General features: G+C 41.3%; 1 protein-coding gene across 1 annotated transcript in view; it reads left to right on the top strand.

The window, feature by feature from the left end:
• The window catches only part of LOC101845650 (mediator of RNA polymerase II transcription subunit 14), a 37,707-nt gene extending 15,267 nt beyond the window's left edge, over positions 1-22,440 (top strand). Inside the window, exons 15-40 of the mRNA XM_005108217.3 lie at positions 254-366; positions 1,625-1,693; positions 2,237-2,276; positions 2,852-2,977; positions 3,658-3,736; positions 4,265-4,424; positions 5,274-5,469; positions 5,926-5,969; positions 6,818-6,949; positions 7,641-7,717; positions 8,493-8,604; positions 9,762-9,810; positions 10,088-10,225; positions 12,507-12,598; positions 13,276-13,425; positions 13,982-14,056; positions 14,898-14,974; positions 15,539-15,656; positions 15,913-16,170; positions 17,132-17,315; positions 18,144-18,329; positions 18,807-19,021; positions 19,475-19,598; positions 20,032-20,201; positions 20,746-20,865; positions 21,630-22,440. Coding sequence (XP_005108274.1) covers positions 254-366; positions 1,625-1,693; positions 2,237-2,276; positions 2,852-2,977; positions 3,658-3,736; positions 4,265-4,424; positions 5,274-5,469; positions 5,926-5,969; positions 6,818-6,949; positions 7,641-7,717; positions 8,493-8,604; positions 9,762-9,810; positions 10,088-10,225; positions 12,507-12,598; positions 13,276-13,425; positions 13,982-14,056; positions 14,898-14,974; positions 15,539-15,656; positions 15,913-16,170; positions 17,132-17,315; positions 18,144-18,329; positions 18,807-19,021; positions 19,475-19,598; positions 20,032-20,201; positions 20,746-20,865; positions 21,630-21,911 — 3,386 coding nt within the window. The 3' untranslated portion in view covers positions 21,912-22,440. The remainder of the gene's footprint in view (positions 1-253; positions 367-1,624; positions 1,694-2,236; positions 2,277-2,851; positions 2,978-3,657; positions 3,737-4,264; positions 4,425-5,273; positions 5,470-5,925; positions 5,970-6,817; positions 6,950-7,640; positions 7,718-8,492; positions 8,605-9,761; positions 9,811-10,087; positions 10,226-12,506; positions 12,599-13,275; positions 13,426-13,981; positions 14,057-14,897; positions 14,975-15,538; positions 15,657-15,912; positions 16,171-17,131; positions 17,316-18,143; positions 18,330-18,806; positions 19,022-19,474; positions 19,599-20,031; positions 20,202-20,745; positions 20,866-21,629) is intronic.
• Positions 22,441-22,724: the final 284 nt, after the last annotated feature.

Below are 22,724 nucleotides of genomic sequence, written 5' to 3'. Positions count from 1 at the left end.
ACAGGAATTTTTCCATTTGGCTTGGCCCTATTAGAGACGGATTTTAATTTGGGAGCTCTCACCTCTTAGATAACTTTATAGCATTGCTAGGGATGTTAGCCCGATACCATTTATTTGTATTGTCTTTTTTCCTCTACTAAATAACTTGTGTCAGTGTGCTTTTCTCTACTCAAACAAACTCTTTAACAGAGTTCAATTCAAAATTCCCCTAGGTTAATATTGTCTTTCCTTGTGTGTGTGTGTGTGTTTCCAGTCCACAAGCTGAGTGTTCACGTGTGCGAGGAGGACGAGGGGAAACCGCTACAGATTTCCCACCAGCCGCCCATGTCTCCCCTGGAGAGCCGAAAAGTTGGGCTGGCCATCAAGGTAGGAAGGACAATCGTTTATGAGGCTCGCTGACAAAATTAGTCACTTCTCTCGCAATCCTCGAATTGAGGTATCCACAGAAAATCAACACTGGGGCCAAATTTTATTTTCAATTAATACTATTAGCTTCAGGTATACCATGTCTCTTATTATTTAATTTCATAATTATGTATTTGGGAGGCATCGTGGTGAAATCAGGCGCTCGTCAAGATAATGAAATCAGAGAAATCAGCATTTTTTGGCCAGTTTGGAAATTTTTTCGAAATTTTGGTTTTTGGCTGAACTGTCCATTCAAAAACAGTTCTATGCGTAGATTTTATGGCAAAATGTTGAATAAAGGCACAAAAAATGTAAATATGCAGTTTCCAAAGACTCTTAAGCTATGGAAGTCGACAAACTTTGGCGTCCATTTTCTTGCTAATTTTACTTCTTAAACCAGGTGACCCAACCTTCACTCGCAAATATCTCAACTTCTATTCAAGATTGATGGGTATTTTTTTCAATAGCAGCAAGACAAATGAGCAAGCTTTTCGATGATACCAATAAATCTACATGCCCAAAAATTTACGAGCACCTGATTCCACGGCGTTGCGACATATTTTACAGACTCCATCTCTAAATTTAATGTCTATTTCCATAGGGCTAAAATCCAAGAAGTTACTCATTTTGTCAACACGCCTGACATTTCTCTTTTCTTTTTTTTTTTGTTTGTTTCCTTCTTCTTTTTCTCATTCATCTTTTAAATAGACATCCCAACCTATAGTGCGAAGATATGTTTAAACAATAGATAAATGGTGTCTTCATGAATAAATTATAGTATATTTTCAGTTCCAACCTTTCATAGGGTTGGGTTTTTTTCATAAATTCCTGAAGCACAATTTTATCTTTTCTTTCGTTTGAAAATATAATACAAATATTATTATGTTCTCTCAGTATCCATTATGTTCTCTTAGTATCGTTTATTCATGCTGTTCTGTTCTGTAACAGTTTATGACTGTGTGATATCATCAATGTGTACGAGGGTGTATGGTTAAGTTTTGTGGGATTGTCTTTACTCAAGGATGTACTGGAGAGAGAGAGAGAGAGAGGGAGTGAGGAAGAGAGAGAGAGAGAAAGAGGATTACTATAGGAGCTGTGGGCTGCATATGTTCTTTGTATTATTGTACAGCGCACTGAGCACTTCTTTGTGGAAATGCGCTATATAAATGCAATTTATTATTATTATTTATTCTAAATGAATTGACCCTTTGTTCTTCAGAGTGACCACTTGTCCATAGAGAAACTGCTGATGCAGACGATTGAAGTGAGGACTCATTCTAAGCTGAAGGTAAAGGATTTTTGTGTGGATCTTACAGTTGTTTAGGCTGACGTGTGTCTTAGAATAGATCACTCACTTGGATGTCATCACTAAAGGTTAATATTTATAGTTGAAATTGAGTTGTGTTCCTCCCCCCCCCCTGTTGTTTTTTTTGGCGGGGGGAGGGGGGGGGAGAGACACATTGAACATGTATGAGGCTCTGTTGATTTTAGAGAGAAGATTTCAAAGAGATGGTTACTTGTCTTGTCTTATGTTTTCCTTTTAAAATATCCTGAATTACAGATATGTTTACTAGCGTATATGTTGTTATGTTTGGGCGCCTAGCAGAAGACATGCTACGTTTCTGCATTGGGAAATTATGGAGAGCTCTGACTGTTTGCTGGGCTGTCATATCCTACCACAATGAGTCTTTTGATAGGCAGGGTTGATGAAGCCTTCCTCCTAAATGATATAATTCTGTCGGTACGAAATAAGTCATTTACAGTCAGTCACAATATGTCAGACAAATGAACAGGTTGATGTTGATGCTTTTTGTTTGTTTTTATCACTCAGGAATTGGCAAGAGAGATACAGAAGATGGTAGATGGAAAATGTAAGTGGTTTGTGTTTTGATTCCTTAATGCAGGGCACCATAGTTATTGAAATTGTGTCACTTTGGCCCAAACTTCAAGTCCGTCCCAATAGATGTTTATTAGATTAGTATAACAGTTAAAGAAACTTTGTAGGAATTGTTTTGTTTGTGAATTTGTTAGTTCACTTGGTCTGAAAGAGATTCAAGATTCATTTTTTGTTTGTAGAATATTATTTTATCTCACTAGCTCTTCCAGGCAGTCTTGCCTAAATCTTGGATGAGTGGGTGATTGTGTAATGTGGAAAGAAATAAAGAAATAATTCTTTTGTATCTGTTGTGGTGAATAGTATGCCCTTTGAAACGGATAAATTAAAGAAGTAATGCATACGTTTCAGAGTCTATTTTGAACAGATTGATTGGAGTTTCATGCTCCCCTCAAATAACCTTGAATCTATATAAAGCCTTTTCTGGGATTCTAACCTGTATTGTTTTATTGTATTTTCATATTATTTTATTTCTTCTGGAGTTGTTGTTTTTTGCCTGGTAAGTGGTTTAGTTTGGTTTCTGACCTGTGTTTGTTTGTCACATGTACATAGGTGATGTGTGTGACATGCCCGTGGCCCTCCACGTGTCTGTGCTAAGTCCCTGCATGTCTGCCGAGGTCCTGAGGATCTCCATCGATGTACAGACCGGCTCCTACATGGCCTCTGTGCCCTGCTGTGGTGAGTTTTTGCTCTAGTGGTTCCGTGAAAACGTTGTGAGATATATTACAGAATGGATATTATTGTGGGTTGTTGGTGGGTGCTTTAGTGTGGTTTGCTCCTTCTTTCCTATCAAACGTCAGTCGTCCTTATCTCTCCTCCTTTTTTGTGTTTGTTCAAGTTACTCTCTTGTAACGCCTCTAATCTTCGGCACTTATGTGATCTTATTGTGTCGCAAGTGTAAAACTCCTCACTATAACTATCTAAACTAAAGTTAAAAGATGTGAAGGTGAAGGGGAAAGCTGGGTTAATGACTTGATTATAGTGTTCTTACAACTCAGCTTCAGGTTGATTATGCTTTTTTTGTCAGCTTGATTATGCCGGTGGTTAGAGGACGATATTGGTTACATTGGTAGATCTTACTTCTTTACTTTTTCTTGTTTTTGGTTTCGGTCTGTCTGTCTTGCCCTTTTCCATGTTTTAAATTATTGTGTCAGTGAGTTTTACTTTTCTCATACAAGCCAAAGCACAGTGAATGGTTCAGTGGAATCACAAAGCCAAAGTAGAATATATCTTCACGTATAGGACAAGATGGATTAGATACAGGTAGACTTGCATAATACAGAGATTTTAATTGTCTCAACTGATATTTACGAGTGTTTTGTTTCCATTCAATGTTCGGTGACAACTTGTGTTTTCAGACCGTTCCGCGGTTCAGGGCATTGAGGAATGTCTGAATGGGGAGCACCGAGGACTGGAGAAACTTTTGATGAAACTCAAGTAAGTTGTTAGCAGTACAAGTTCTTTATGTACACTATTTCCATTGACAGTGAAGAAGGCGCTAAGATATGACGATATGGAATAAATGGGATATAATCGCATAATTTTGAAAAGGGAACAAAAATATGTTTTAGGTGTGTTTTTGTCTATTGCTACTAAATCTTGTCTTTCAATGTCAGAGCTTTTGAGGGGGGGGGGGGGGGGGGAGGTGGTTGAGATACATTGTCTCGCAGTATAATTAAGCAGCTGTATTGAATTCTAGCAACTTGATTGGGATTTTTTTTAGGGTACGCTGATATTATGGTAAATTGATTTTGTTATTTTTAAAAGCACACTCTTACCAAGTCACAGCTTTTTACTCCAACCAATGCTACTCTTTTCGTAAAAACAAAATTGGGGAGACTTTTGTAGAAGGAAATAACGTGTACAGATTCTGATAAATAAAAGTTTATTTGAGAAACTTGAATAGTCTGCGGTCTACTGGTCCTACAACCGCACAAACGAGCCACGTCCCGGTGTGATCCACAGAGTGCATCTGGTCCTGCTCCGCTGCGAGAAGTGCGTCCAGCTGATGGTGGCCAGCTGCCGGCCCTCCCTGCCCCTCATCAACGTCTCGGAGCATGCCCTGGCCAAGCTGGCAAGCACCCGGCTCTACGTCAAGGTGCCCAAGCAGTACGGCATCTACGTGGTACGTCGCTGTTTGGATTTATACAACGGAGTCCGCTTAAATCGAACAAAATCTGCGCAACCGCAGGGTTTTCCCTTTGTTTAGCCTGGTTTTCGGTTTTGAGAGTTTGCTTGAATAGAAGAAAAAAGTATCGGGGGTTTTATTTTATTTTGGTTTACCCACATACATACACACTCGCATGCACATACACTCACCATGCACTGACTGTAAGGATTCTCTCTCTAGGTGGTGGAGGTACGTAAGAGCAAGATGCATGAGACGGAGGTGAACTACTACATGTATACACACACATACTCCCCCCCCCCCCACACACACACACACACACACACACACACCATCTGACCATTATGATTCTCTGTCTCTCTCCCCAGGTTATGGAAATACGGGAGGGTGAGATGCGTAAGGTGGAGGTGAACACACCCACACACACACACATACACACTTGTTACTCTCTCTCTCTCTCCCCAGGTTGTGGAAGTGCGGGAGGGAGAGATGTGTAAGGTGGAGGTGAACTACTACATGCACACACACACACACACACACACACACACACACACACACAAATACACACACACACACACACACACACACTGACCATTATGATTCTCTGTCTCTCTCCCCAGGTTATGGAAATACGGGAGGGAGAGATGCGTAAGGTGGAGGTGAACTACTACATGCACATACACACACACACGCACACACACTGACCGTTATGATTGTCTCTCCCCAGGTTGTGGAGGTGCGGGAAGGGGAGATGCGTAAGGTGGAGGTGAACTACTACATGCACATACACACACATACACACACACACACACACACACACTGACCATTATGATTGTCTCTCCCCAGGTTGTGGAGGTGCGGGAGGGGGAGATGCGTAAAGTGGAGGTGAACTACTACATGTTGGAGACCACTATGTGCACGGCGGACGGGGCGGAGGATGAGATCGGGGAGGATAACCTGGTCAAAGCCTTCATGAAGGCCGGTCAGCTGACGCCCATCGACACCTACTCCATGGTCCACGGAGAGTTCTGCAAGATTTTTGGTGAGTGGCGGAGTAGATTTGTTTGGGGGGGGGGTTGTTTTTTTGTTGTTTTCTCGCTATTTTATGTTTTATTGCTTCTGTATGTTGCTGTCTCGACCTGTGCTCTCTTAATGAGTAGCGGAGTAAATAAAAATTTGTTTTGTCCCTGTTTTGTTGTCCTTGGCTCTTTATTTCTGTTTTGTTGCCTAAGTCGGTCGCTGTCTCCACTTCTGCTCTCTTGGTGATTGATGGGGTAGATCAATTTTTGTCTCTCTTATTGTCGTTGGCTCTGGGTTTTTTTGGGGTTTTTTGTTTCGTTGCCTCTGTCGCACTTTGTCTCTGCCACTGCTCTCTTGGCATTCTTCTTTCTCTCAATCTCTCTTCCTCTCTTTTTCTGTTTTTGTTATTTAAAAATGTCAGTAATGATGCAAAACTCTAACTCAGTTCATGGACCAACTCATTGATATTTCTTTCCAGATGGAATACCTCTGACGATGGACAGCTTGACTAGGAAGAGAAAGGTATGGACTTCTGTGACATCCCCTCTGTAAAAATTGAACATGAGTCTGGGTTCTGTCGGTCGGGGATCAAGTTTTTTTTTATTACAGATCATTATGTGGAATTGATTATCTGATTAATGAGTTAGATTTAGCCTGTGCCGAAGAGAAGGAATAAAAGAATGTATGTTTGTTCTGTTGTTCATACATTTCTTTTTCTTTCTCTCTCTCTCTCTCTCCCTCTCTCTCTGTTAAATTCCTTCTCTCTCAGTTGTGCACCCCTGTAAGGTTTCTCTGTTGACATCCACCCCTTGGCCCTCATATGACCTTATGCAGTTGCAAACACTGTAAAACCTCTACTAAAAAAAACAGTCTCAGTTGCGCTTTCACAAAATATTTCTTATGATAACAGTTAGTTGTGAAAGCAAGATCCTCTTTCTTGTTTGATCAGATGGTGCTTGTAAGTGGAAAGTCCTAATAGAAGGCCGGTTTAACGCACAACCCACCTCAAAAATGATCTGACTTGTGTGGATGGGAGAGTAAAACACATACAATTACATTTACGTATGGATATGCATACACATACTCCTTCCTTCACATAAGCACACACATACACATACAGGTATGCACACACATACTCATTCCTCACACAAGCACACTCATACATACTCAAAACTTTGCGTTTGTGTGTTTCTCGTGCTGGTGGTTGGAGGGTGCCACTTGTAGACCCTACTTCTTTACTTTCCCTTTGTTTGTGTCTGTCTGTCTGTCTTACTTTTTTGCCCAGCATTAATTGAAAATTATTATGTCGATATGGTTCACTTTACTCAAACAAACAAAACATCAAGTTCCCTGTTGTTCCCCCTCACCAGATCTACTTGGGGGAATGCGAGGAGGAGCCAGACCCCAAAAGGGTCAAGGGGTCGCCGTACTTTGTCAACGAGCTGGCTTACCTGTTGGCCAGGTGTGAGGAGAAGTTGCCATTTGTCTTCCTGGGGGAAGAGGTATGTCATAGCCAACAATTTTTGTAGCGAAATCTTTTGTTATGATTCTTCTCTTGAAAGCCTACCAAAATTGCGGCTGTTTAGAGACTGGTATTCCATGTAAGGACTTCTTTTTTGACATCCACCCCTTGGCGCTCATATGACCTTATGCAGTTGTGAGCGACGTAAAACCCTCTACTAAAACTAAACTGAAAGAGACTGGTATTGAACTCAAGGTGAAGGAGGATTAAATGACAAGAGGGCCTGTATGCAACATTTGAAGCTGCAAAAGATGATGTAATGACGCAGTACCTCATTTGTTTTGATTTACTCTCAGCAACAGGCATTTATTGGCACCCATTTGCCTAATTGAGCATATTATTATGCTCCACGTTTTCTTGTTATGAAAATGTACAGCAGTACGGCATGAATATCAACATCTATTGTTGCAAAATGGTGCCAACCTTTCTTTGTGGCTAATTTGTGTGAGTATATTGTCAAATGCTTCAAATGAGATACGAGTAATAACTTCTAAATATATTTTATGTACAAGTTGTTGAATATAATATGTCAGGTGAAAATAATTGTTAATTTTTTTTTTTTTTACAAGTGATGTGTATACAACACCAAGGCTCTGCTTTGAATGAAATTCGCACTAACATATTTGCGACACAACAAAATGTGACACACTTCTGTTTCTTGTGTTTTCCAGCTGTCGAAGCACGGCGTCAGCCATGACGGTGGCATGCTGGACGGCACCGGCACCAGTTTCTCCATGAGCATTCTCTAGTAAGTTTTCTTTTCTGCTACAGTACTATTGTGTGTGTGGATGAAAATTCCCCAAAAAAATTTGGGATTTTGGGTTTGTTTTTTGTTTTTGTATTTATGATTATAATCTTTGCTGTGAAGAAAGTCCCACTGTTTTGTTATCTTTTATTATCTGATTTTACGTAACATGTTGTCCCCTCTTTGTTTTTGTCTTTTCAGGAGGGACAAGTCTTTAACATAATGAGTGGGTGCAAAGATTATTCTAAAAGATTGTTTAGTCAATTAAAAGATTGTTTAGTCAATTGAGACAAGGCACAAAACTTTCTTCAATATCGATGAGAAGTAAGCATCTATATTTTTGCAGGCAGTTTGAAAAGAATTGAACCACAATGTTATTCCGTCTTAACTTTGGTTACCCCTCCCAAAAGTCTTGCTAAGGCCAATGGTTGGAGAGCACCAGTAAAAGGTCTACTTCTTTACTTTCCCTCTTTTTTTTCTGTCCACATGTCTTGCTTTTTTCCCCAGCACAAAATCACCTCCATTATGTCGATGTGCTTCTTCTTACTCAGACAGTGGGTGGTTGGTGGGTGCTCTGGTGTGGTTTACTCCTTCTTTCCTATCAAAGACCTATTGCCCTGATCTCTCCTCCTTCTTTTTTATATTTGTTACTCTCTTGTAACACATCTAATCTTCGGAACTTATATGACTGTATTGTGTTGCAAGTGCTGTAAAACTCTTCTCTTACTAAAACTTACTCAGACACTTGCTCAAGAGAGATGCATTCTGTTGTTTTCAGTTTCCCAGAGATCTTGGGCTTGCCTGAAGATGTCAACGACGGACTACGCAAGCAGTTGCTGCAGTGTCGGTTCAGGGTCCACAGTCGCCAGCCTCGTCTCTGGGTGGTTGAGGTTTGTTTCCTGGACTATGTGTAATGTCGTAATTGTTTTTATGTTATGATTTCTAGGTATTTGATCTATGTCAGATGAGCACAAAACGATAACAAACATTCAGCCATATTGGTTTCATAGGAAAGGTTGTGTTTGAGTTTCCTGCCTACTTTCTTGAAGTGGTGTAACTTCTTGCAATAATTGCATGTTTGATTTCGAGCAGGGCATTGAAGAAAAGGGGGTGGGGAACCTCCACAATTGGTACAAAATTTCTTTGGCTGAATCTTTGAACTGAACCCGTACTTGAGTTTATGTTTTGCTGATGGGTTGTAGACTTTTGATGACAGACCGGTGAAAGTGTAAGATTGTAATCTCAACAGTAATGCTCTAATTTGACACCCCTGATTCATAGATGCAATGAAAGAATAAGCTTAAAGATATGTTTCTTTGACCATGTCAAAGGACTCTCCAGTGGTTGAGTGTGTGGTTTCCTTGCCCAGGCTAAAAACCAATGTTTAGTAATATTGATCTTCTTCTTCTTTGGGTTCCCTTGCAAGATGGTGGGGGGTGGGGGCGGGGGAGTTGATTGCTAATTTTCAACCTGCTGTACAACTGATTTTGACCTATGTGATTGTTTTAGATAAATATTAACAATTTGGCTGGAGGTGTGTGGTCTTTGAGGTGTGACCTTTTGTTCAAAAAGAGTCCTGCACTGTGGTGTCATATAATTGTACAACAACGAAAGGAAGAATAGGTTGAGATGAGGATATTGTTCAAAATGTTCACTGTTCTGCTATTCCTTTGTCATTGTGGGCATGTAAAGAAAATGTTCTTGGCGCTCATATGACCTTATGCAGTTGCGAGCGCCGTAATACCTCTACTAAAACAAACAAAAAGAAAATGTTCAATGTTCACACATGCGTTAAAAACAAGCACAGGTTGAAAAAATTGTTCACACATTATCACCAAAGGATTGTACTGGGGTTTTTGGGCTGTTGTTGTTTTTTACTTTTGCTGATATAATATTGTTGGAGAAGTCGCATGTTATGTAGCAGCCGTTAAGCTTATGTTCTTTTTATCTGTTTTTGTAAAATGTTCACAAGTATTTAAGTCCACATGCTGAAGTACATCCAAGAATGAGCTCAGAAACTGAGATTTTGATTCTGTTCATTCCACAGTTTGTGTTCAACAAATCTCCTGTGCCCAGTATACATATCAAAGAAAAAGGTAAAGTCATGTTAAATTTACTGTTTGTACTAACTTGAGGTTCTCTTCTTCTCCCCCCACCCCCTCCCATCTGTTTGCTGGGATATTATACCTAACTTAGCCTTGGTTGGCCCTGGCAGGCAATGTCAAGGAAACCGACCTCTTAAATGGTCTGAATTGTGCTGATGAAGGCAGGCGTAGAACATTTTAACTATTACAGTTTACTATAGTGTGTCTCGTAAATGATGTAAATTGTGTCGATGTGGGCCTAAAACACTTTTTGACTAACAATTGACAGGCCCCAGCCAGAGGATCTGTCTCTCCCTGGACATGAACGGCGACAACGTCCAGAAGACAGTGACCGACCTGCTGGACGAGTGGACGTCCATAGCCTACCTCTACGGCTGCGTCATGAGATTTGCCGACAGCTACAATGGTAAATAGAAAGGTTTTTTTGTTGGGTTTTTTTTTCTCTGCCAGCACGGCATCTCTTCTTTGTTTTCATCCTGAGATTTGTTTGCATTGTTTTTATCTCGAGATATGCTGGCAGGTACGACCAGAGCTGTTAAAGTACTTTTAAAAAGGTACTTAAGTACAATCTAAAATATGTACTTAAGTACAGTAAAAGTACTTTCCTGTAAAATGTACTTGAGTACACGTACTTTTAAAAAAATTACTTATGAGTACATTTGGAGTACTTTTGCTAATATGCTAAAGCACTTCAATACTAATGCAAAACTTCATATTGAATAACAATTAACATTTTTAGTATAATTGACAAATTCGGCCATTTATTACTAATAATGTAAACAGTATACAAAGCATTTGAATATACGCACTGAACGTAGGTGGAAATTGTCCGTGAAATTGAAAAAAAAACCCAGCAAACAAACAGACGCAACTAGTGAGTAAGTGATATTATGAATAGAATTTGTTTGAGCAAGACAATATGATCAAATGTAAGTCAGTCCTAGAGGTCGGAAAGTAGGAAAAGTATCAAAATTGGAAAATATAGAGACAAAGTTGATCTAAGAAAATAAAAAATTTATGAAAATGGCCAGCAAAAAAAGTGCTTTGAATTCTTCTTTAACAAATCCTCAAGGAATCAAGGTAGCCTTAAGCACAAACCACAAAAAAAGGAAAAAAGAAATTTAGGTAGCCTAAAAAATGTTAGATGGATATACATTGAGAACTCAGTTTCAGTTTCAATTGATTATAATAGTGGTAAGACAGAGTTTGGTCACACTGTGTAGTCCACGGCAAATCAAAATAGGACTACATGTAATTTCCTAGAGTCTAGTAAGTGTAGTGTAACCAAAGATTCTCTACTACAGTAGTCTCCACCTAAGCTCCCAGCGCTCGGGAGCAAGGGAAATATGGGATCTTAGCCCGACGAAGCTAAGGAAGAATCTACAGTGGCCCAAGAACTGGCGTGACCCCTGGGTAGGTTTATGACATATAGCGAGCAAAGAGTGGTCATCCTTGATGACCAATCACAGTAGCATGGTGGCATGAGGCAAGCCATAATATTATACCGTACACTCATTAGCATATCGTCTCGAGATCTTTATCTACGTTTATCCAGTTGCCCCTCCCCTTTACCTGTCCAAAAATTGTAGCCTTCCATCTCTGATTGAGTCCCCACGCCTTTGTCGTTACGTACCATTACGCTGTGACCACACCAATTAAAATTCAGGCTGTCTCGCTATTTCGGGAATAGAGAAAAACTGCCTTCAACTTCAATGGTCAGGGAAGAGTTCACAGTTCGATGTGATCCTGCCTGGAGCGAACTTGTAGGCCCAACCCACCCAGCGAGGGATGAAAGTTCAGGTGGCGAGCTCAGATGCGAGTGCGATGTTTGGGGAAAAGAAACGCCCATCTGTCTGTTCACACCTCGGTGTGATCCCGTCTGGGGATCATTGTACCGTTTCATGGAGTTTTACTGCGCATGTGATCACTTTCACAAGAGCTGATCTTTGACGCGACGGGCAGTTTTTTAATCTCAACTTTTAACTCTTGGTTGATCGGCTGTGCCCGCCCGGGTGTTTGTTCCGTAAATTATGATCGGAAATGTCGGCACTTATTCTTTCATTAAGCTTCAAAAGTACTCAAAAGTACTTTTATAAAAAGTATCGGAGTACAGTAAAAGTACTGGTTCTCAAAATGTACCGGAGTACAGTAAAAGTACCGAAAATTGTAACGTAAGTACAAGTACCGGAGTACTTGTACTCCGTTACATCCAGCTCTGGGTACGACAAACGCTTAATAATCTTTTTTTGGTGAAAGTGAAGTATTGACTTCCTGTATGGGTTTTTTTTATGTGCTTGTTTTTCACAAGAAAACTAGTGGCTTTTTAAAATATATAAAGACTGTTTTGTTACAAATTGTTGTAGGATTTGACTTGGGTTGGTTTTTTAAAATATTGTGGCAAGGTGTTCAACAGTAGTAAGCCCAGAAAACTTTTTATTTTTTTTTGAGACATAAATACTGTTTGATTCTTTTAAAGATTGGACCACATTACGATAATGCATCTTTTCCTGCTTTTTAAAAGATTTAGAATTGGAATTTTGACCAAATATATCATGATTGAGGACATAATTATAACTGCTACCACAGATTAAGAAATACAATTCTTTACAAATTTCATCTTTTTGGGCTTACTACTTCTGAACAGCTACCTGACAATTTGTTCTTTTTTTTCTTTCTCTCTCTGACAGATGCTCGCACAGGCTTGTCCACAATGATTGAGATCCAGTCGTACAACTACCGGAAACTGACCATGGCGTACGGACCCAACATGTGCAGCCTGGTAGGAACATAACGCTGTGCTGTGGCTGTGTGCTGAGGCAGCTTGCGATGCTCGTATTGCTGTTGTGTTGCATTTTTTATAAGGGGGTGGGGGGGAGGGTGTTTTTTGTGGGTTTTTAAAGTGTCCGAGCAGAGAATTTAGTAGCAAATATGATCACTGTTGTTTGTTTCAGATCTGGCACAGGAAGAAAAATAATTTTGTTTTGTTTTGATTTTATTGAGTAAAGTTTTGTTGCAGTGGGAACATTTTTTGGGATGTTGTAATTTTTCTTTAGTTTGTTATCGTAACTTTGTTTGATGCTTTACACCCTGTCAACCCTATATAGTGGCGGGTGGCTGGAGGGTGGCCCCTGGTAGGTCCTGCATCTCTTCTTTTCCCTCTGCTGTTTCTGTATGCCTATTTTGATTTTGTCCCTTGCATTTAATGCTTCTTGTTATTGAAACTCAGTGGGTAGTTGATGGGTGGCCTGGTCTGGTTTGCTCCTTATCTTCCCGTCTAACGTCTATTGTCTTTATCTCTCCTCCTTTTTTTTTTTTTTGTGTGTTTGTTACTGTCTTGTAACCCCTCTACTAATCTTCAGCACCTATATGACATAATTGTATGGCAAGTACCGTAAAATGCATACTAAAACCCAAAAAAAAACCCAAACTCAAAAAACTGGTACCGTTGTCCACCAGGTGAGCGTGGCGTGGCGGCCGACCAGCAAAAGGTTCGGTCTGACCTTGGGCACGCGGCTCCCGTCGGCGTCTGCCAACCCACACATCCCCATGCTGCTGCAGCTGACGGAGGAGTTCAACCTGCACGGCAGCCTGGCCCAGCTCAGTCAGGTAAACCCACTCTGACGTCATTTTTCAAAATCTTCCCCAGGGCACAGGGCGGTGCTACTGATTGAAGTTGTCTTTCCCAAAGGGGGGACATTGACATTTTCTTATGCATAGTAGAATTGAAAATTGGCTGATTTATCAATGTTGTTCTCATACTGTGCCGGAAAAACATAGAGGTAACTGCTGCTTTTTCTTTCCTAAACCTTACTATCGTCATTTTTCTTCTACTTCTTTTGTATGTTTGTCACACTCTTGTGACCTGCTATTTCCGGGGTGCCTTGAAACAGACTTTTTGCTGTTGAGGCTAGAGAGGTGAGCAGAGTAAGCCTGATTCCCCGTTTGGACTTCTCTGTTGACGTCCACCCCTGGGCACTCATATGACTTTATGCAGTTGCGAGCGCTGTAAGACCTTATTAAAACAATAAAACCTACTCTGCTGTCATTTTAAAACAATATAGTATATGCAGTTGTTACAATTTTCCAGGAGAGCTAAAAACCAAATGTTGTTACTTTTCATCTGGTCCTCATCCTCTCTTTTTGTTTTCTTTTTTTTTAATAGACTCTCCACGACACTTGGACCCCGATGATGTCGGTCAGCAAACTTCCGTCGGCAGCCATCTTGGGTGCCAGCATGGTAAGTTGGGGAAATCCCTCCCCCCCCCAAGACTCTCCCTAGAGGAATCCTGCATTTATTGAAGAAGAGTGTGCCTCTAGACATGTGAATTAGATAGTAAAGTTGTAGTTATTACAATGGGTATTTTAGTACAGTGTGCTGAAGCAGGGAGTACTGTACCTAATTTTTACGCAAGCTCATTCTTTATGTTGTGATAATATCTAAGGCACTTTCTACTGGTAAGCTTGTGATCGTTGAAGCTAGTTCTGTCCTCAAATATGCGATGTTGTGGTAGGTATTGCGTATGCAATTCCATTAATTTGAAACTATTTCCCCTAGTTATTCTGTTATCTTATTGATATTTAGAATATTAAGTAGGTTCATTTCATTTTTTGTTGAATTTTTTGTTTTGTTGCAAATTCATAGTGTTTAAATGGAATATCTGAAACTTCTTCAATGGAAGGCGTCTTAAGGTCCCACAAAAGGCTTCATAGAATACAGCATTCTTACAGTGTCGCAATCCACAGATGCCTGTGGGCATTTGAGTTGGGGAAAGTTGTGGCTTTTGGCTGTGGCGGGTGGGGGGGGGTGCATTTTTGGTTTTTTGCCGCAAGCAGGACTCATTCTAGAGCCAGAAGTTGGCATATAGATTTGACCTATGCTGGAGATATGGCAGGATACTTTTGGAGAGTGCAGTAATGAGTCAAGTGAACCCATGCTGTGATGTGTATGATCCTATTTTGTCTAAAGGAAAAGACGCCATGGAGGAAGTCTGTTTTGAAAATTTCATCTGAATAATATGAACTAACACATATTGTATGTATCATGTGTGTGTATTTCCTTTTTTTTTCTTCTTCTTCAGCACCCCCGACAACATGTGCAGAATTTTGCTGTTCTACCTCAGTCCAGTTCACATGTTCGGATTGTTTGTCGAAACAGGTGGGTGTCAATGGGATGTGGAAGAAAAAAATAAGACATTCTTTTTTCATCTCCTTTGGAAGTAACTTGCAGCATGCTTAACCGGATTTTGCCACTCTCTTTCTGTGCCAGACTCATTTGTAAATTTGTAAAAGTATGTGTGAATATGTAACTTTGTCTTTAATTTTTTTTCAGTGAAAGTAGCTTTATGAATGTAATAAAGTGCCTCTTTTTTGGGTTGTTTTGCTGCTACTTCTCAGTAAAACTTTTTCCCTGGTTTTTTTTTTTTTTTTGGGGGGGGGGTCTCATTTTGACCCTCTGAGAGAGATAATCAGTAATATTTTTTTTTTTAATGGGTTTTTAAATGTCCTGTTTTAGACAACAAAAGATCCTGTCAGTATGTAAGTAGCGCCTATAAATGGCAGCTTGCACTATATGCTTCCCAGGAAGTTGAGATTGTTGCAGAATGCTCTCTTCTCTGCTTGGGTAATCAATTTTAAAGCGCATAGAACTTGCTGTTGAACAGGGATTTTCGCTATACAAATGCTGTTAATCATTATTATAATAATTATTATTTTCCAACAGCCACTGTCTGGACGTTCACTTCCGCGGCAACAAAACGGTGGCGGTCAGAGACGGGGCCTACAGCCTGTTCGACACAAGTAAACCCATCGAGGGGCTGTACCCCACTCAGGGTCTCAAGGTTTGTACTTCTAACTATTTTTTCTGGTTGTTGATTTGTTGAGGAGGCTTTACTACAGAGATAGGAGGGCATCTGTCGTTTGATTAGATAGAGAGAAAATTCTAAAACTCTTCTCCTATGTCCTATGCTTCAGTCCTTTTATCAGATACAAAGTTCTAGAACTTTTTTGTCCTCTTCCCACATGCTTTCCTGTAGTGTGTCACAGTTATTTGATCTGACAGAAATTTCTAGAACTTTTTTTCTTCTCTTCCCACAGGCTTTTCTCTCTATGTTCGTGGACGAGGGTGTGACCATGGGCATGGGCAGACAATCCACGTCGGCGGATGACAACCCCCCGTCCCCTCAGCCCTCGGAGCTGTTCATGTCCAGTGGCCAGGCAACGGGCTCACCGCTGTCCCGACAGCCGGGCAGCCAGCAAGGTCGCCAGGATGGCTTCCGTTTCCACAACCCGATGACCCCGCCCTCGAACCCGCACACGCCCGCCTCACCCGGATCTGCCCGATTGCCCGCAGGGGTGAGTTGTGTGCAGATTATATAAAGTAGTTGCTTTTTATCGTTTCCCCCCCCCCTCCCCCCTACAAAAAGCATTATGATTATTAATCTACAATGTTCAGGAAAAATGATTTTGATTTTATTTTTTTTATGTGTCTTCTTGAGCAGGAATTTCTACAGGTATTTATAGATGATTAATTCCAAATCAAAATTACATCAATTATCAGTACTCATAGCCAACATTATTTTCATCATTTCATTTCTATCTGCATTCCAACAACTGTGAGATGGTCTTCAATGCCATGAGTCAGATATTAGTGTAGAAAGTGTACTGTGCCTACCTTTGAGTGTAGGGCTTAAAACGTCTACATTGACAAGGTAATGAATCAGCCTTATTGTGTCAGTGTGCTTTTTTAAACTCAAAACTCAAACTGTCCTAGATTTCCAGAGACTCCCGGATTAAAAAGTCTCAAACTCAAACACTTTGTCCGGTTCAGGTGAACCCATATGACCCAATAGTATTTCAAGTAACCTGATTGGGCTGCAAGTGCTGTAAAACTCTTACTCAGACTAAAGTAAAAAATACCATTGGTCTCAATATTCCGCTTTTTAGTGGATTTCCGCTACTGCCATTTCCACCGCTATACTGTTGAAGAACTGTCACTGGCAAAGAGGGTTCCTGGGAGGTGCACCTCCCAGTAATGTGCCACCACTTTCGGTACATAATCAAGATTGTAAATATTTGGTAAGTGACTCTTTTACTTGAAATTATCTTCCAAACTCTCAAACTGGTATGAAATAACCTTACTTTGACAAATTGATGATTTTTGTTTCAGCATTTTAAAGATAAACAGTATAATAATACTGGGTGTCTCGCGAAAATGATCTTCTGTCGCGATCACTGGAAAAGTTCCCCTTTTTTTAAAACTGAGTTGAGAGCCATGAAATACTCACTTGCAACTTCCTTTGTCTGTATGGATCAGGTGAACCCGAGCCCGTCCACCGCCCTGATGGGCACGCCCTCCCCCGGCACGCTCCTCACGGCCAACTCTCCCAGCAACCCCCAGCTCCACGTGCCGTCTCCCGGCTCCTTCGTGGCTGCCTCGCCACAGTCGTCGCTGATGAGTCTACACATGCAGTCGCCCGCCGCCTCCTTCATGGGGCCTGGTGAGTCAGTGTGGTCGTGTGTGTATTTGGGGGTGGGGTGTGAGGGGGGAGAGGGGTTTTAAGATGATTTTATCTACGTTAAAGGCCTTTGACTCATACATTTGCACTTTATAACGTATGACTCAGCAAATATGTGAAAGAGAGATGAAAGGAGAGAGAGTGATATATATATACATATACAGAGAGAGAGAGAGAATGAAGGAGAGTGTGATAAAGAAAGAGAGGGGGGGGAGGGGGGTTTAGTTTCAGAGGTCTATCTCAAAGGCTTTTGAAGAATGTACACATGACTCATCATGTTGTCCTTTGAAATACTTAAGTACTTAGGAGTTTCTTATTTTTTATTATGATTACCTTGTGGTCGTTCCCCCCCCTACCCTCCTCCCTGGTTGCTCCTTTTCAAAACCTCTGTGTACAGTCGAACCAGCTCTAAAGGCCACCAGTCTAAGACTATTACCTGTACAAAAGGCCACTTCCAACATCCCCCCTTGTGTAGGTTTTTAAAAAAATATATATTATAATGACACTGTCCAAGACGTCTCATTATTTATGATAAATGTGGGTAGTTTGCGGATGCTCTGGTGTGGTTTGCTCCTTCTTTCCTATCAGACATCTATAGTCCTGATCTCTCCTCCTTCTTTTTTGTGTTTATTACTCCCTTGTAACATCTAATCTTTGGCACTTGTATGACCGTATTGTGTTGCAAGTGTCGTAAAACTATGATAAACAATCTATTCGTCGACCACGGGTTGCCATCTTGGACAATTTCAACTCTATATATATGAAGTTTTTTTATTTAAAAAAGATCAATTTTTGTTTTTGCTGTTCCAGGCATGGTAGATGGAGGCTCCCCGTTCCCCGGCTCTAGCCTGGCCATGCCCTCACCAGGGGGCGCCCGCGGCGGGTGGGTGGGCTCGCCGTCCGTGCAAGCCCCGTCGCCGCACACCCAGCAGTCGCCAGGACACCCAGCCCTGCATTCGCCACAGACACACAAGGACGGCGACCACAAGATGGCAGGTCAGTCTGACCACAAATGATTGATGATTCGGCTTAAGTGGATTGCTTGCGGCAGTGACGATATGTCAACTATAAAATATTTGTTTAAATTTTTCAGTAAATGTAGTTTTATGAATATTATGACTTTTTGCAGGTAGTGTGGTCTTGATAGTTAACTTTTTGATTAAGAGTGGGGAGAGGAGGAGGAGGAGACCCATACAGATTTGGAGGAAGAGCAGAGATAATTTGGTCTGGATATTTAGTTTATTACCGTTGAATGAAAGCATGTTTGGGGGGTGGGGTGTAGTTACAAAAACTGTCTCGAAAAAAATAATGACATTGCAAATTAAAGTTGCTAGTTATCGAATTTGATATCACTTTTGGAGGAGTTTGATACTTCTGGTCTTGAAAAAAATAATTTATGTGATTAGAAAAACAACATAAAATAAAGTGAAAATTCCCATGTTTTATTCTCGTTTTCTCTGCGCGGTGGCTCAGTGGTGAACCCACCGTCCCGCATCCTCCCGCAGCGGGCGTGGGCTGCCTCCATCCCAACCATCCTGTCTCACAAGGGCTTCAACACGCTGCTCACCCCGACCCCCGAACCCCAGCAGGGGGCCGTGCAGCACCCGCCAGCCTCCCCTCTCGAGCGCTTCTTCGCCTGCATCATCATGAGGAAGCACATGGTCCGCGTTGTCAACTCTGAGAGCACCGTGAGTTACACGCTAGATCGAAAATACTCTTTACTTTAGTTTTCTTTAAGAACTTTTACGGCACTTGCAACAGACTTAGGTCATATAAGTGCTGAAGATTATAGGTGTTACAATAAAGTAACCAACAAAGGAAAGAAGTAGGAGAGATAAAGAAAATAGGTGTTTTGTAGGAAAGAAGGAAAAAATACTAAGTAGCACTTTAGGTCAGTAAGCATACGCTGAAGAAAAAAACAAACTTGAGTGACGATTCACAGTTTTTAGTCAACAAGCACTTACAGATGCTACTAGTAGGTTTCACTTCTTATCTTTCCTTGTGTTGTTTCTATTTGTCCTATTATTTTCCAGCACTAAATGGTGGTTATAACACCAATGTGCATCTCTTTACTCAAACAAACGAATGAAACAAATCGTTGATTGTTCTTGAAGCTGTTGTTGTTGTATCGTCGTTTCCAGATCACTTCGGTGCTCAGCTCCGAGCCGGGAGTGACTTGCTTCAAGGTGGAGAGTATGCAGTTCAAGATAACGCTCAACAGCACCACCTCGCAGTCGCTGCACATGAAGATCACACCAACACCCGGTGAGTCCTAGGATACAGGGGTAGATATCCTTCTGCTATGTGTTGATTAAAGGTTTTGGTCACTGAAAATAAAGAAGCCTCCCCACCCATCCTTTAAGAAAAAATAATAAATTGAATAAAATGTTTAAAAACAACGAAAAAAACCAAGTAAACAAAATATATCTGTATGCTCAACAGTTGGAAAGATTATTTGTCAGCCATTTTGATCAGATTTTTAGAGTAAGGGCAAAATTTTAAAAATGACAGATAGATACAAGAGTTTTTAAGGGCAAAAATGTGTTTTAAAAAAAGAAAAAGAATGTAACCTCTTATTTGATGACGAAGGCTTATACTTTTGCAACACCCCCTTAAATTGTAAAAATGTGAACTTGTTAAGAATGAAACCTGACCTGTTCCCCTTATGGATTGTTTGTGTGTCTTTGTGTGCTTTCAGAGTACCAGGACAAGTGGACTGCTGAAGAGTTGCAGATCCTGGAGAAGTTCTTTGACCTGAAGGCCTTCTGTCCACCCTACAAACTGAACGCCCTCACCTCCATTGTTAGGATCGTCTCGGCACCGTATCTCATCGTCAAGGACTGCATACAGATCATGAAGCTAGAGCTGGTAAAGAGACAGAGGGAGTGAAAGAGAGATGAGAGGCTGAGAGGGAGAGAGAGAGACAGGAGAAAAGAGATGAGAAACTGAAAGAGAGAGAGAGATGGAGGATAAGAGGGAGACTGGAATATAGAGTGGAGAAAACTGAAAGAGAGAGAGGAGAGGAAAGGAAAAAAGAAAGGAGGTATGGACATGGAGTGAAAAGTAGGGAGAAAAAAATTGAGGAAAGAGAGAGATTGGAGGAGGAGGTAGGGAGAGAAAGCTTGTGTGTGTGTGGAAGGGGGGTGGGGGGGGGATTGTAAGAGATAAAGTGACAAGGAACGAGGTGTGTTCGGGAGGGATGGAATGGAGTTTTGTGCTCATCTCAAATTCTCTTCAGGAGTGGTCAGCCCACTTTTCTGTTACATTACTCAACAGATATTTTTTATTTATTTACTACGATCCCTATCATTGTATAATCATTGCAGCTGTCCTGTCCATATCTTTCCAATGTCTGTCTGATAGGTGTTCTCTGTATTGTGCCTTCATCGTCTCACTCTGCTTCTTTACATAGATGCCGGACCGATCGATGAAGTGGACGGTCCAGTGGTGCTTGACCATCCCCCCTCCCCTGCACTGTATCTCACAGGTCGGAGGCCCAGCGTTTGTGGTCAAGTCCAAGATGATCTTCATGGTGAGTTGTGGCAATGACCTTCAGCAGTAACGTTCCCCCTCAAGTGGGAGGGCATTCTGTTAGTTCAGTTAAAATCATACTGGACTGGGGACCAGATGGCCCTGGTTTGAATTCCCAACGAGGCTTTCTGAACTTGGGTTGTTTTTGGGAGGTTTAATGGCTCAACACCCAGTTGACGCAGTCCTATTGGGTGAACCTTAAATATGGGGGTTTCACCACGTTTATAACGGTATAGCGATGAAAGGGGCATTAAACCTTTAGAATTCGACACTTTTTTGTCAAATGGGAACTCTGTTTTTGAAATTTGAAACAGTTTTCTACTCGGCATTAATGAGGGCATATCGAAGGCAGAGCTTTTGCCCCAAACACACATTTTTATACAAGTTACCTTTTTTAAATCTCAGCTTTTCTCAGAATACCTTTCAAAACAGAATTAAGCTGACATTTACTCAATGAACTCAAGTCGCTTTTAATATTAAGCCTTATTAGGCTATTGATGTGTATTGCTCTTAGAGTATGTATCTATATAACTCCAAATGTCTTGTAATTAAATTCCTGCATGTGGTTGAATGATGCGATGTGATAAGTACATTTTGTCAGCTTTACTTCTCTGTTCATATCGAAATTTAATGAGAGTAATATATAATTTAAATTTTTATGTATACCTGCATGTGTTTTTACGGTCCTATACGGCCAAGAAAAATTTCCCTCCTGGATAAGAAAGTATTATCTTATCTTATCTTATTATTTCCCTCCTCCCTCAGCTCCAGCTGACTCGGATTGGCCTGAACGTGGGCTCGGGGGAGCAGTCCATCGTAGTGCCGCTGCTGTACGAGATGCAGGCCAACAAGCTGGTGAAGGTGGACTTGACGCGGCAGACGCAGGCCAACACACCCTCCATGCAGGCCAACACACCGTCCCTGCAGGCCGTGGGCACCATGCTCAACCGCTTCGCTGAGCACTACCAGCAGCAGAACCACAGCAACGAGTGCGCCATCCTGCCAGCCATCAAGGAGCTGCTCACCAATCTGGTGCTGCCGGTGTAGAGATACGAGACAACAAGGGTTCCCTGCCGGTGTAGTTGTGAGACAATAGGGTTCCCTGCCGGTGTAGCTGTGAGAGAACGGGGTTCCCTCCCTGCCTGTCTAGATAGTAGATACAGGGTTCCTGCGGCCTCCTTAAATTCAAGGAATCCTTGAAAGCTCCTTGAATTTCTCCGGTTCAGGCTTGAAAAAATTTTTTCTCGAATTGCTCTTGGCGCACCGTCATAAACGGCATGAATTTCTTGACCAAATCTGCTTGAAGTTTTAAAATTTCTCCTTGACACCTCCTTCAAGTTGGTGGGGAGTTCATGGCAGGAACTCTGTGTCTAAATACAAGACAACAGGGTTCTCTTCCTTTCTAGATACAAGAAAAAAGGGGGTTCCCTACCTGTCTAGATACAGTGCAGCCTCTCTATAACAACTTCGTCGGGGACCAGAAAACAATGTTGTTACAGAGAGAGAACTGCTGCTTTTTCTTTCCTCATCCTTACTATCGTTATTTTGCCTCTACTTCTTTTGTATGTTTGTCACTCTTGTGAACTGCTATTTCCGGGGTGCCTTGATAGTTGAAGCAGACTTTGTGCTGTTGAGGCAAGAGAGGTGATAAGAGTAAGCCTGATTCTCCGTTTGGACTTCTCTGTTGACATCCACCCCTTGGTGCTCATATGACCCTATGCAGTTGTGAGTGCCGTAAAACCTTAAAGAGTTGTGGTTATAGAGAGGCAACCAAAAGTTACTAATGATATGTAAGAAAAAAATCGGGACCTGGGCACCATGTCGTGATACAGAGGATGTCATTATATCGAAGGTCGTTGT

This window comes from Aplysia californica, unplaced genomic scaffold (genome assembly GCF_000002075.1).
Source record: "Aplysia californica isolate F4 #8 unplaced genomic scaffold, AplCal3.0 scaffold00668, whole genome shotgun sequence".
NCBI lineage: Eukaryota > Metazoa > Mollusca > Gastropoda > Aplysiida > Aplysiidae > Aplysia > Aplysia californica.
Note: the sequence above shows the minus strand (reverse complement) of the source record. Positions and strands in the feature narration are given on the sequence as shown.